The sequence below is a fragment of the Euleptes europaea genome, chromosome 2, assembly GCF_029931775.1.
Source record: "Euleptes europaea isolate rEulEur1 chromosome 2, rEulEur1.hap1, whole genome shotgun sequence".
In the NCBI taxonomy this organism is placed as follows: domain Eukaryota; kingdom Metazoa; phylum Chordata; class Lepidosauria; order Squamata; family Sphaerodactylidae; genus Euleptes; species Euleptes europaea.
Window position 1 is genome coordinate 91948786 of NC_079313.1, and position 15050 is coordinate 91963835.

The 15050-nt window shown below is 43.0% G+C and overlaps 1 protein-coding gene across 2 annotated transcripts in view; it reads left to right on the plus strand.

Annotated features, from left to right (window-relative positions):
* RASSF5 (Ras association domain family member 5) overlaps positions 1 to 11984 on the plus strand; it is an 87170-nt gene extending 75186 nt beyond the window's left edge. For both annotated transcript variants that reach the window (XM_056845544.1, XM_056845545.1), the window contains 4 exons: positions 3812 to 3925; positions 8275 to 8572; positions 9922 to 10037; positions 11813 to 11984. In XM_056845544.1, the coding sequence (XP_056701522.1) occupies positions 3812 to 3925; positions 8275 to 8572; positions 9922 to 10037; positions 11813 to 11965 (681 nt within the window). In that variant the 3' untranslated portion in view covers positions 11966 to 11984. The remainder of the gene's footprint in view (positions 1 to 3811; positions 3926 to 8274; positions 8573 to 9921; positions 10038 to 11812) is intronic.
* The last annotated feature ends 3066 nt before the right edge of the window (positions 11985 to 15050 follow it).

Here is a 15050-nt window from a genome sequence, read left to right on the forward strand (position 1 = left end):
GCAATAGTAATCTGCTGCCTCCTAGACTAGGTCTGATATATTATTATCATTTGGTATATTATTACCATTATTATGCCCATTGAGCATAAACATGTCTTAGTAGGAGCTACATTGTGCATGAACTTGCTAGACCTAATTGGTATACTTTGAATAGCTTCATTACCCTCCTAATTCAGTGTCACCTTCCGAGTGAGCAGGTAATCAATACTGAGCACAGTGTTGTATTCAAATATAAGAAGGTGGAAATAGACTGTGAATCTGATGGCCTTGCTTGGAAGGGGGCCCAGACAATGCAGTGTCATTTGCTTCCAGCAGACATGGCTTTAAATGGGCTAGTAGGATGTTTGACATTTATAGCACTGGGAACTGTCCCCGGATACATTTTCACTGGATTTTTGTCCTTTCTCAGATCTATTTGGCATGTTGCAAATAGATCGGCAGAAGCCTTGATGTGGGAACAGATCTGCTTCTGGCTGAAAGGGATTCTCTTAAACTCATTGGAGTTAAGATCTGTCCACCAAGGGATGTAGATTCTTTGACTGCTGCATTTAAAACAGAGGATGGAGAGAAGTTACTGCATGTCAGATGTTCTCTTGATTTTCATAGAGACCAATTGCATGTTTTCCTTATGGTTAGCTGCAACATTACTATCATTTGTATATTTGGTAGTTAGGCAGTTTTAATGTTTAATTGTGATTTTAACTATATATTTGCTTTGTGAGCTACTTTGGATGCAATACGCTGAAGGTTTTTGTGGGTTATATATATTTTTTCAAATGACTAATTAGGGACGTATGGCAAAATACACTGAGATGCCAGAGAGGTGATCGTTGGACAGGGGGTATGGGAGAAATGGAAACTTAGGGACAAGAACCAAGACTGAAGGTACTTTGTACAGAAGGATTGCTCTTGTGGTGGGTTCAGTGTAGATGAGTAAGCATGGGGCAACATATGACACACATTGGCACATGTCTGTTTAGGTTACCAGTTATTTTCACCTGAGATGCTGTCCATGTGCACGGAATATTAGTTCTGATGTAGAATCTTGAGAATCTGGATTTTATACTTTCAGAGACTGTCTTCCTGAAAATATCTAACTGGATTCTAATAAGGGCTTAGAACATATAGGATATCTAAGTGAAGCAGTTGTTGGCTGCTACATGCAGTACAGGTTTCAGTCATATGAATAATTGAAACTGCTGTCAGGTTCTCCAGCCAACCTGGGCAATTCCCAAAAAGCCACTCGCTCAGACAGCCAAGTCAGAAGCAGGTTAACTTTATTGAAAAGGCATCAGGTACAGCTAAGGTAACTTGCAGAATACAAAGCTGCTAATGAACGAGCCAGACTACAGAGCCTAGTTAAAACGTGGTAGCATGATTACATCACAGGTGCACTTTCTAGCAAGCCTGGGAAAGGGATTGATAACACCGTCTGGGGGTGAGGAAAGGAGGATGAAGGGAGAGTGGGAAGACACAGCTCATTAGCCGCTCAAGGCTACAGCGACGGGCGGAGGGGAATCGAGGGTGAGACCAGTACAGCAAATATGTAAACACTCGCAACCAGGCCTGCACTCATGTCAGGAGCCTAACTGCTTGTATGGGCCGGCCCCAGCACGAGACACAGGCTAAGGAAAGACTGACACCTCTGACAACTGCCTTGTATAGACCATTGGTATATATAACCCATATGTTAACTCTGATCACCATCCAGTGAGAGTTATCCCCCAAACCTGCTTCCCGAGATTCTATTAAACTGGGGGTGACAAGGATTGAATTCGGGGTCTTCTGGAAGCAAGCTCCCATCCAATGAGCTAAGGCCCCTCTGGGCCTCCTCTGGAAGACAGAGTCTACCAGAGACTTGAAGAACTAGCACTCGTCCAAGCAAGCTTCCATATGACCCTCCAATTCCCCTGCCTCTTACCCAATAATCTTGCTTTAGTGTGAAGACCTGAGTTATTTTCTTTTTCACCTTACCCAATGCCTAATCTTGTTTGTTTGTATTGTTATGTCCATTCTTTCCATTACCATCCTCACCCCAATCATCATGTTGTCACCTGTATTGCACCAACAGATATCTCTGATTTTAGCTTCCAAAGTAGTTTTAAGCTTTATGTCACTTCGAAGACTTGTTTTCCAAAATGCTTTCCCCATCTTTAGTGAAGAGTAGTCCATATTTTTTCAGTAGTCTGACCTACTGGATCTCTACTTTAGGAACCAGAAAGCCAAAGCCCATTTGTCCCATACCTATACTTTACCTTCTCTCATGGCTAAGATGTGCCCTGTCTTGTTCCCCTTTAAGTACCTGGCTTTCCCTTCTTAGCTGCTGCTTCTGACCAGGTGTAGGTGTTTTATTCAGGCAGCGTAAGTGGGTTTGGTATATGGTCTGTGATTGGGAGGTTGCTGGGAATATGTTGGTTGGAAAGGTATGAGTTGACATTCTGTTCTTGCACATCTCAGTCCTCACACTGGCAAGAGAGGTCAGGAAATATCTCATCATCCCCTGGCAGCTGTCTGAGGCCTCGTGGGGCACACTTCATCCTTTGAGGTCTCTGAAGCTAAAAGAAACAAGCACCAATCTTCTCCTCTTTGCCTAGACCACATAACTCAGTGCGACTGTATTGATTTCATTGGGCTCAAGCACTGGAGGGAGAACTGCTCTCTTATTCTTAGGACTGACATTATTCCCAAGATTGATGAAAAAATCAAATGCTTTAATAGCTTGATTATTTGGCACCTGTCATTCCATCTAATCAATTGGAGCATTAGATGCAGGACACATTTGTGACAATGAGCCCATTGTACATTTAATGAGCTGCCTCAGTATCCCTGTGGCTTTGACAGGTGTATCCGAAGTTGTTTATTTCTTCTCTGCTGAATTCTCTGAACTTCCGATTACGGTTGTCTTTGGAGTCCTGGAGATTTCTTGGTCTGCAATTGGTCTTGATTGATGGTGTGTTCAATTGCATCTGAACAGTAATTAATGGATTTGCATTAAAAAAAAACCTCATGGTTATCTAACCTATGCTCTGATTTGTCCTCTTTCAAAAGGAAATTAAAATATAGTGAATAGCCAGTGTCCCTCTGTGCTTCTTACACACAGTTATTTCAAATCTGTGCAATAAATGGATCCAATTCCTTTTGGGACTGATGGGAAATGGCGGGTTGGGAATCCTGCATGCAGATTAATTCCATTTTCTATGTTTATTTTTTTGGGGGGAGGGGACAATTCTTTTTAAAACCCAACACAATACTGAATCGTTTGTCTGCATTTCTTATGTGAAGTATCTTGGTCCATGTATTAAAAGGGTAATGTAGAGATGATCAGCGCTGTCAAAAGGAGTTGACTAAGGGAGCAAAATTCAGGGTCTCTGGTCACCTTGGCCTGTGGAGTTTTGAAAATCACATGATTTACATTCACATGGTGTTTGGTATAGATTTTGATGGGGTGAGGGTAGTCCAGAGGCAGTCTTTGTCCAAGAGCCTGTGTTGGCTGAGCAAGTGGATAAGCTCAAGATGGCACAACTGACAGAGGTGTAGGATGACAGATAAGAGTAAATTTGAAAAGAGTAAGTTTGATGCTATTTGTGCAATTTTGTAGTTGCATTCAGGAAAAAAGAAAACCTTGTGCATGCACCTCTGAGGAAGCATATGTCTGTGTGTTTGTATACAAAATATGTCCTGGACCAAAAATGAAATGGATGAGGGCCAGTGTGGGCACGCTTTATGGAAGGCAAACATTATTCCAAAGGCAGTGTAAGCCAGTGGGTAATGGCAGTGTGTATCAAGTGTGGCTTCCCATTTTGTGTTCCAGAATGCAACGAAAACAGTGGAAGAAGAAAAACCCCGAGCTCCCACCATCCAAGAGCTGAAACAGAAGATTGACCATTACAATTCAAAAGTCAACAACTGCTTGCTGATGAAGCTGGTTTGTAATGAGTTTTCTGGATTACATTTGACTTTCAGTACAGCTCAGTAGACTGTAATATGGCCTTAACCTAAAGGTGAACTAATCCCTGCTCCATTCCAGAGAAGAGGTGCCCTTCTTGTCTTTCCACTCTATCTTTAAGAACAAATGTCGCCCTGATTCTTGAGGAGGGGCTGTCCATATCTCCTTGTGAAGAGCAGCTGAGAGATTCACTTTCTCAAGATCCCACCAGCTTTCACACATGCTGAATGATGCACTTTCAATCCACTTTAACGATGGTTTGCAAGTGGATTTTACCATTTCACACAGTAAAACTCATCTGCAAAGCGCATTGCAAGTGGATTGAAAGTGCATTATTCAGCATGTGTGAAAGCCCCCATGGTCTGCTGCTATTGCAGTAGCTCTTTTACAGAGCACCAGTGCAGTATTGCGCATCAGGACTGGCTGGCTAGCCATTGCTCTTCCCCTAATCTGCAAGGGCTGTATCAGATTTGGGTGGAGTCAGGAGTCAAGTTACTAAATATCACCCATTTCTGGATAGACAGCGAGGATAGCAAGACACATCACATACTATTTAAAAATCACTCATAGTCTCTTCGTTCCCTGCAAGAGCCATGTTTAGCACCTGAGCTATGACAAAAGGGATGGCCAGCCTAATGGAAACATGTCTGGCAGAACAGCTTGTGGTTTATGGAGTGACCACCAGTTCTAGATCTTTGTCCAGCAGGGGCCCCCAACCCTTTTGAGCCTGAGGCCAACTTTTGAATTCTGAATCAAGGCAGTGGGCGCAACCACAAAATGGTCACTGCAGGAGGCAGAGCCACACACACAGAAACCCAAATGCAAAGACAAGAGGAGTAATTTTTTTAAAAATACACCAGGAAAGAGGCATGAGAGAGAATAAAACCAACTGGTGGCAGTTGCCACTGAAACAAGAGTATTTCACTTTGCACAGCCAATCAGATCTCCAATCAGAAGCCCTGCTGGGCAGGAGCCCAACCTGGCCCAACCCACTTTCTATAAACAGTTGGCAGTTGGCAGGAAAGATGTGGGTGGGTTCCATGGTGCTCATGGACGCCATTTTGGTGACCCCTGTTATACAATATTAATTTCATTTCCATCACCTTGTCTGAGAGGCATGGGTAGGTAATCATAAGTATCTATATATAGTTTCATAATCAGTAGATACAAGGAATTGGTGGGTGCTTTACTGGGAAACATAGATTCATTAATCCTGCTTTTAAGTGATTGGCTGCTCCATTCTGTGTTGATTCCTCTTGCCCAAAATTGGTTGATATAGAGTCCAAATGCAGTTGTACAAATTATTTCATGGCTGCTATTTTGCTTACCAGAATTGATAAAATCGGCCTGTCAAACTTTCAAACCTCTCATTAAAATGGATATATAACATCCAGATCAGGACAGATGTTGTGCCAATCCCTCCAGCCCTTTGGTTTGCCTGATTTTGATCTCAGCAAGTCTGGTGAAACACATGAGGGCTTGGTTAGTCGTTCCAGCTGGTGTGGTATAGACCTCAGCAATGTTTCTTTATTGAAGACCCGACAGTCAGTCAGTTTTTTGAGCTGCCACAATGTTCTTGAACACACTTAAACTGTTGCTATTCAGGTCAGGAGCATTGTATGGCCAACAAAAAATGAGTTGAAGGTACAAATAAAGACCCACTCGTAGCTGTAGAATACAATAGACAAAATAATATTGGGGTGATCTCTTCATTTCACTTGGGTTCTGAAATGGTGCAAAACAGAGCGCTTGAGGTTTTGAGTAATACAGCTAATTTAACTGAATAATTTCCTCCCTAAATAAGCATTGATCAGTAATTTCTCACTCACACATTCACCTTCTACCTCAGAGAGCTGTTGTGAGGATAAAATGAACTTATCCTGTGTGTGCTGCCCTGAGCTTCCTGAAGGAGTGTTACCTGAAACGCTCTTTAAATGGGGAATTAGCAGTGCATTCGGTAACTATAATATTTATGAAGCGGGATGCAACCAACTATACCAGAGCCCGTATTTGTGACCTTAGAATAATGACAGAGGCAAGGGATTCCAAATTAAGAGAGTTTATGTAGTTCAAGCATTCATTGTAGCAATACACACATACATTCAAAGAATCTAGGAATAAAAAGGTGGTAGGAAGAGATTTTTGCCATATGGCAAGCAGATGAAGGGATATACTACACCTTTCTTGTAGAGGAGATGTCCTGAGTCCATGCGGCTAAAGGAGGGGGAAGGGGTATGGATTTCCGTGGCTTAACCAGCAGGGCTGGAAAACTGGGTGGTCTGGCGTTGCTGCCCAGACTGGCAGAGTGACAGTCAGTATGAAAGGGGAAGTCCTAAGGGACTAGTATGGACTTTCGGGACCTCAGTTATACTCTTTCAGGGGGTGGGGGCTGATTGGATTACGCTCGTGGTTCCCAAGCTAAAACAAAAGGTGGAAAAAACTAATGGTCGGCTACCGGGGTGAGGCGATGGGCAATTTCGTAACACTATACTAGTTCCATGGAATTGTGCAACTCTGAGATGGCCAGGAATCTCTGGAAGATTGGATTAATGATCCTTCGTAATGGCTCTAATTGCTGTGTCCTGAGCGCCTCACTCTGCATAGCTGGAGGGGAGCGGCTCTCTGGTGCTATCTTGACTTCTTCCGATGGGATCTTAATCATGTTGATGAAGGAGGCGAGGGGGGGGGGGGAAGGACTGCGTGCATGCCTGGACATGTCTCGCAGAATGACAGCTTACTGGAGACTGGGTCAGAGAAGATGGCTTTCCTCTGATTCTCTCTGAGCGGCTCCTCCGTCCGTGCTTCCTCCTTGTCAGTTTTCACTGGCAGGTGTGGGAGCCTTCCCCATTGCGTTTGGGGCTTGGCGCACGTCTGGAACAGTGGTGTCACGCATCTGTTTGGGTTGCCATGACCAGTCCAGGAGATTGGCAAGCCCATTTGCTAACAGGAGGGGCAGGATACAAATGTGATACATTTAAAAAAGGAAAAAGAAAAGTGAGATCAGCAGATTTATATTTGAAAACTGGTTGTGCTTCATGCGAAGCCCTAAAAGGTCTGTGTTTCCTGTGATGTCAGTCCCTTAGTGAAGTGCAATCAAGGAATACGGACAGAATCCATCATCTCAGCTCTGATAAGGAGGGCAACTTCTCTCAAAAGGATAGACTTCCTTCAAATACAAAAAGATTTCGAGCTCTCGTTCCATCGGTCCTCCTTCATAGCTTATTCCATGAACCTGCTGTGTAATTGGTGTGAGCTGTATAGCAGTTGGGATGACTGTTCTGTAGCTAATTTGAGCCTTCAGTTGAAACTCTCTAAAGCCACTGCAGTGCCCCATGAATACCAGCAATTTTCCAGAAATAGTTGTGGCTGTATTGTTCTATTTCGGATGAGTCAAGATGAGTACATCCCACCCCTACTGTGGTTCAGCCTTTACCTCACATCCTGTGCCCATGAATGCAGATGTGTTCATTTTTTTCCAGTCAGGGTGTAGAACCATTGAGAATTTGCTTAGAGTTTGGGGTTCTTGACTACATCTCCCTCCTAAAAAACAGAGGCACCAAGGGGAAGCTTCTTGAAACTTAATTGGAACCATTGTTCACTTGGTCCAGGGTGTCTTTCTACTTGTTGGATTTGCCTTGTCAAGATGAAGCAGTTGCTTTTGACTTAACAACACTTCATCATCACATCAGAATCAGCTTTATGTCCACTCATGCTGAATGAGGGAAGCTGAAAATGAAATGTGTGTGTGTGGTGGGGAGGGGTGTTGTGAAGTTACAGCTTCTTTGCAACAACATTTTGTGATGGCAGCGGGAAAATATTATAGAACACAGTAGTGTAGAAAGACATGGGGCAACAAGTTTATTTTAAGAAAGTATCCATTAAATATGGTCCACCTGGAAATCTAAGAGAAGGGGAGCCATGATTATAAAAGAAATGAGTGGAGTATAACTCCAAATTTGTTATCAGTGTGGAATGGTTAAATGAAGAGGTGGATGATTTGTACAGCGCTAAGGGCCACGTTGGAGCTAAATGAGCCAAAAGGCTCTTGCCAACTTGCATGCTTGGGTTACGTGGCTTGCTGGGTCTTGATGTGGTTTATTTCCCAAAGCATTTAGGTTACAGGTTAGGTTAACTTGGGATGCATTGATATAACCAGGAAGGAATAATATGGGTATGGAAGAATGGTGCGTTTGCTACCTCTGCAACGAAGTTCTTCATGGAAATTGATCCTGTGTTCCTGATAACGGGGGGTGGGTGGGTAAAACAAATGCCACTCAACCTGCCTTATCCCTGATAAAGCATGACGTTCCTGGATTTTTCCTCCACAGAGTGATGATGGCACTTACACAGGCTTCATCAAAGTGCACCTCAAACTGCGCCGGCCTGTGACAGTCCCAGCAGGCATCAGGCCGCAGTCGATCTATGATGCCCTCAAGGAGGTCAACGTAGCCAACATGACAGAAAAGAGAACATCCTTCTACTTGCCACTGGATGCCATCAAGCAGCTGCACATCAGCAGTACCACCACTGTCAGTGAGGTCATCCAGGGACTTCTGAAGAAATTCATGGTGGTTGACAACCCGCAGAAATTTGCACTTTTCAAGCAGATGCAGAAAGATGGCCAAGGTGAGACAAACAGGCCCTCTGGGGCAATTACAACTCTGGTATTGGGCTGCCAAAGAGCTGCCTGTGACCTCACTCTAGTTTCATTTTCAAACCCAGTGAGGATGCTGTGTATGTAAATGGTAAAGCTCATAATATCCATTTGTGCATCTTCCCCACCCCCCACCCCCGTTAGAGTGGCCCAGGTTAGTACAGTAAAAGTTTTAAATGGATGCCTGCTCATAATTTTTGGCTTTTAAAAATGGGCATTTGAAGCACCCACTGTTGAATCTTATCTGAAAACAACTTAGAATTAGGCAAATGTAACGTAAGTCCTTTGTTTTTAAATCTCTGAGCAGAATAAAAGGGGCTTTGGAGGAGAATGGAAACATGATTGCAGGCCAGCATAGAATGCATTCCTTCAATCATATTTTGGATGTAATCGTTTTCCCTCCAAAATGTATTCTTTGTAATGTGCCCAACAACTTAGCCTTTTGCCTTTCCCCCTCCTTGAGAATCTTGTCTGCTCAAGGGTCTTCTCTGTTTCTGTAGTTTTCCCTATACAGGATGTCTCTCCTTAAAGTAAGAGGCTTGAGCTGTTACTTAACAGACATCTGGCAAAGCCATGATGCTCTGCATGGGCCTTACCTGCATGTGAAGTCTTCCTCATGTGGCTACATCCTGAAAAAGGGTAACTTGCTGTGGGAATCACAGGTCATAAGTACTAGAGGCCAGTGAGGTGGGAGTTTGGAATGGGGAGCAGAAAGTTGGAACCACTACCTTTGCTGAGTGATCTTGGATAGGTTTGCTCATCAGTACAAGATTACAGATCAAGCCTGCTCTTGTCAAGTGACAAGTTGGGCCTATCATGTGCTGGCTGGAAGCTGCCACCCCCTCCACAAAGGATGAGGTAAGGCCTGCACCCACACAGGTGCCATGAGCTCATTCTAATCCAATCCATCTTGAGTGATATCCACACAAAGATGCTTGTGGCAAGAGGGCTTCTATCTCATCAGTGGAATCTCTGGGCTGAACCAGTTGATCTAGGCCCTCTTTAATGCCTTTCCTGGAGATAACAGCAACTGGAAACTTCCAGTTCCAGGGAATGTGAAATGAAGTTTTTAAAGTGTTGTAGAGGCTCATAGCCAGTCACTTATTTGGAAGAAAGAAGGGTTGTGCTTCAGAGGGAAGGGCCCTATGTGTAGGGCAGCCTTAACAACCCTCCAGTAACCACAACAGGTAAGGGAAGGCTTTTTGGATTTTCAGTTACTTCTGATTTCCATGCCCCATGCATAGTGAAAACATGCTGCTCTCACATTCGGCTCTCACATTTCCACAGGTCTCCGATAATCCTGTGTTTGTCCCTTTTGCAGTTCTTTCCCAGAAACTCTCGGTAACAGAGTATCCTTTGTACCTCCGACTTGTAGCTGGTCCCGACACAGACGTTCTCAGCTTTGTGTTGAAAGAAAATGAAACGGGAGAGGTTGAGGTATGTCTGGAAGCAACTTTACCTTTTGAACCTTCACAAACATGCTCAGCTTTCTGAAGGCACACAACAGCCTTAAACAAGCAGAGAGTTGTAACCAGAAGGGCAGAACCTGAGTGGGTGGAAAAAGCAAACTTCTTGTACTTGGGGACCTAAAGGATATTCCAAGACAGGAGGAATGTTAAGCAAATAGAAAGCTTTCTTGAGCCTATAACATGTTTAAGGACCTATTTCCCCTTTCTTTGTTTTAAGGTTTTAAAAGTTAAATTTTACTTACAAAAATAGTTCTCTCTCTTCTGCAGAACCTTCTATCATAATTCTTGGCTTATTTTTTAAAAATAGCAACACATCCATCGTTAATCTGCAGAAGATAAGATAAACTGGGTGGCTGCATTATAGACCAGCATTTATGGATAACTAATCTGCTAAGGGAGATTGCTTTCCTTTCAAATAAAAAAATAGGTGGAGCATAATGTAATTGGTTTCTACCTTCCCCATGGATGAAGATAATCTTAAAGTAAGATTCCACTGTGCTTAAAACTGGACAGAACTGCAGCCTCACATTTCACCTCTGTCTTTTAGAAACAGCTTGCAAATGAAAAGCAAGCAGTTCTGTACCTCTGCAATAAAGAGTTCTTTTTAAATGTCCAAACTATTTTATCTGTTAAAAACATGCAAATGCAGAACTGTTTCTCAGCAATTTACAAAGGGGCTTAGTAGGGACCTGGAGAGATTGAAAACCATGGTCTTCAACATCCTAACAGTTAACTTTTTTTCTTCATTACTCTTATGACATCATGTTTTGTGGAGACAGCTATGACAGAAAACCAGCGCAACAGAAAATGTTTATGTTCACTCATAGAATGGGATTTGCCTTAGTCTTATACACTGATTTCTCAGGAATCTTAGTTATTCACACACTGTCCTCCATCTTTAGTTACTAGTTACGATCCAAACATGTTTGGGTGTGCATATACGTTTTTTTTTTGTACTGTATCCTCTTCAAAAGATGCTCTAATCCAGTCCTAACTCAGAGTTGAACAGATGGTTTGGAGGGTTTGCTTGGACAACATTTTAAAGGAAAACAGTCACCAATGTGTGCATAAGTATGCTTTTCTGAATTTCCTTTAAACATGTTCTACTCACACACCTAATACCTGAAACGTTGAAGCTGATATACATTAAAAAGCGCCTGGGGCATTCTGTAAGAGCATCTTTGAACAGAAAACAGAACAACGAATTTTGATGTTCAGCTAACTTTGCCCACATATTTGCAACCACAGAACGGAAGAGAGATGGATAAAATGAGTGATTTTATTATGGAAAGTCACTGTTGGGTCATGTTAATCTTCCTTATCCTAAGTCAGACCATTGATCTATGAAGGTCAGTATTGTCTATTCTGACTCACAGTGGCTCTCCACAGTCTGAGCTAGAGGTTTTTCACATCACTTATTAGTTGATTCTTTTAAGTGGCGATGCCAAGGATTGAACATGGGACCTGCGAGCAAAGCAGATGCTCTGCCATTGAGCCAGGGGTTCTTTTTGTGCTTTAATGCTGAGATGGAAAAGGGTGTGGCATTTGCAATCTTTTCCTATTTTCTTATCCTGAAAGTTCTTGAGCAGCAGCTGTCAGAGCTAAAATGTGGGACAGGGAAGGACAGATTATTTTATGGGGCTTTCAACAAAAAGTCTGTCACTTTCTTTCCTTCTCTTGCATATAAGCACATATTGTCCATCTGCCAATCTTAAGTGTCTTTGTGTGTTTTTTCTTCTGCAGTGGGATGCCTTCTCTATTCCAGAGCTACAAAACTTCCTAGTAATACTTGAGAGGGAAGAAAAGGACAAAATCCAGCAAGTGCAGAAAAAATATAACAACTTTAAACAAAGACTACAGGAGGCCTTGAAAGAAGCCAACGAGAAGCCTGGATAACAAAACCCTGAAGTGTGGCCAGCGAATAAACTTAAAGCTAAAGTTATAATTATTTAAAAACATTAAAATCAAGACTTTTTCTCAGGACACTTTCAATTGGTCACTGTCTAAGACATGATCAGAGCTGGTAATTATAGAATGGAAATGGATGTTTCGAATCCGCCGGCCCTCCAGAAACCAAAAATGAATGCTGCTTCCCCTTCTACCACCCTCATACTTAATGGCGCAGCCAGGAACCTTTGCAACAAGTGCTGAATGTTGAAGGAATCAGGGTTGCTTGCACTGTAAATGCTCTTGAGGGCCAGACCAAACCTGCTAGCTTCCTTCTCCTTCTCGATGCCAATATCTTGGCTGCTGGATTCGTGTACGTGTGGTAGAAGTGCAATGAATGTGCTTTCTTTGGTCATTTCATCACAAGCAGAACTTGGTATCGGAAGCTCTGCATTAGCAGTGGATTCTTATTGCTCTGGTATGTGTGTGTGTGTACACAGTGGTTGCACAGTATGAAGAGAGCTAACTAAAGAAATATCACACAGGCTAAAGAACTAGAGCTGGTCTTCATGGCCTTGAGCAAGAGTTTATATTTTCTCAGGGGGGAAGTCAGCCGCTTTTACTTTATTTTATAGGCACCTCCAAGGGGCTGTTTATTTGGTTAAGCCCCCCAGCCTAATATTTGAAACTTATCCTCAGTACTGCCAACTTAGTTCCCTCTTACCCTGTAGGACTTGTGACCACTGTGAAGGATCCGACAATGAGCTGATTTGGACACTTAGTGCTAAAGATCAGTCTTCTAGTAGAAAAAAAACTATGCCAGGAATCTGAGGAGAGGATCCTGTTATCAAAACATAGGCAGTGGGAGGCTGGCGGCTGCCTTTCGCTGCAGTGGGGTTTTCGATTGCAGGCAACTCAACCTGATTGAGGTGGTAGAAGTTACCAGTGTGGCAAAAGGTAACGATCTCACGCACTTGTTAATGGGACCTGTAGAAGTCATTAATCTAGTCACTCCGGAACGCCTTGCATGCAATGTCCTTCAGCTGTCATGCTTTCTTCTGTGTTATGAGGTTCTTCTGTGCAATACTGGGAATTTTTAATATATATAAATGGCCTATTATGAGAAAGGTTCTTAGGAGTCAGACAATGCAGATAAAGCTACTTTGAATGGTTCCTGCTTACAGATCTCTTTATCTTAGATGGGCAGGCTGAGGTGCCCTTCTGATATCGCCAGACCAGTGCTGGAGTCTCTGAACTGCAGCTAAGACAGTTATTGGGATGGAGGGGGTGATTCAGTGGGGAAGATCCACACAGTTCATTCCGGCACAGTTGCATGGGATCATCTTATGGAAAAGCAGGTCCCGCATAACTGTGGCTAGGGCTGAACGGTATCCAACACTGTTAGGAGGTGGGTACAGCTTGCTAGCTATTACAGGGCATTCTTGCCCCCTTTTTGTCTAGAATTGCTGGCTCTGAGAGACAAGGGATTTAATCTCTCCCTGTCCCCAGCACACACAGTCTTGAGTGTGAGTGTGACTCTGACTTGTCCAAAAGGGGAAATTGCTTAAATTGGGTTGTGTGAGATAGTAGCCCCTGTAAACCTGGGGAAGGTGGTATGGGGCCCAACATGTATCCTTGCCTGTTCAGATCCCAAACGGTTTAAAGTACCAGGTCTCTAATAAGTCTCACTCTGTAGTGGCTGAGAAGAGAATTTTTTCCATCCATGTAGGGACACAGTTACTATGTTGGTAATCAGAAGGTACAGTCCAGCTCATTTTCAGAACCAGTTCTCCTAGGTCTGCCCCTACTGTATCCTCGGTAGATTCCCTGATCTCCTCTAGGCAGGCCATTGAAAGAGGATTAATTCCCTTTGTTGGGAGGATAAAGCTGCCGGTACCTTCTGGAGATGAAAGTGCTGAGGCGAACTACTGGTACAGCCTTAAGAAGGCAAGGGGCATAAATAAGCACATGCAAACACTTTGCCCTGAATATAAAGTACTCAAAGTCTTCATAAGCACTGTGGAAATGGTTGGCCTAGTCCACTGAAGAAGGCCTCCAGGAGTTCTGCCAACTATGGCATCAGTGAGAGAGAAACAACAGCGAAGGACAGTTTTGTAAGTCATTGACATTTATCCTAGGAATGGTAAGTATTCCTTTTTTTAAAAAAAAGTAAACAGCTTTTTGGAGCCTGGCATGCTCCAACTCCCCTCAGCATGTCTTGAACATTTTTCTAGAAGGCATGGCTTCTTATGCAATTTATGTGAATGCTGCTGACTAAGCCTCCTGAAAAACGGGAGGGCGTTTCTTTTTTTTAAATATGATATAGTTACGGGGCACAAAGAGGAAACAAAATTAGCAATGCCTCACTTGCAAGAGAAAGCAGAGCCACTGGACCTGTGGCAGAGCAGACGCCTTAGAGATGCATTAGAATAGGCCCCCTCCCTTAAGAAGCGCAGACTACTGCTGGCAGTGCCTTTGTTAGTATATTGTGTTGCCTGCATACGTATGTGTGTATTTCCCTGCCACCCTTTCTCTTTAATGGTCAAATGTAAAAGATGTAAAATCTGTATAGAATGGAATTAGTGAAAGCTTATGTGGTAAATACATTTTTGCATCACTGTAATTTATTTTTACTACTGGTTTAATCCTATGACATTAAAAAGTTACCTTCCAGCTTTTTTTTTTTAAGCTCCTAAGCAATTTGTTCATGCGATACAATAAAATAAAATAAACAGTCCCTGTTAAAGCTGTTCCAGAGAGTTGGTTTGTTACCTTGTGCCCTCTGCTGGGATTCACTGGTACTTCTGTGCATAAGGAAAGATGTAACGTTAACCTTCATTTACTATCCCTTGCTTCTCTCCCTGTGGGGACTCAAAGCAGAATACAATATAGTTCTCCTCAGCTCTTTTATCATCACATCAACAACACTGTGAAGGAGAATGACTTGATAGAGGTTGGCCAATGAACTTCCCTAGCTCCTTGTCCAGTCAGTACACTACTGCACTTGGAAGATGTTGTCAAAGGATTCAGTAGAGAACGAAGAAGGTCAAAAAATTAGGTGCAGAAAGAATAAGGTTTTTTTTAACCTAGAGAA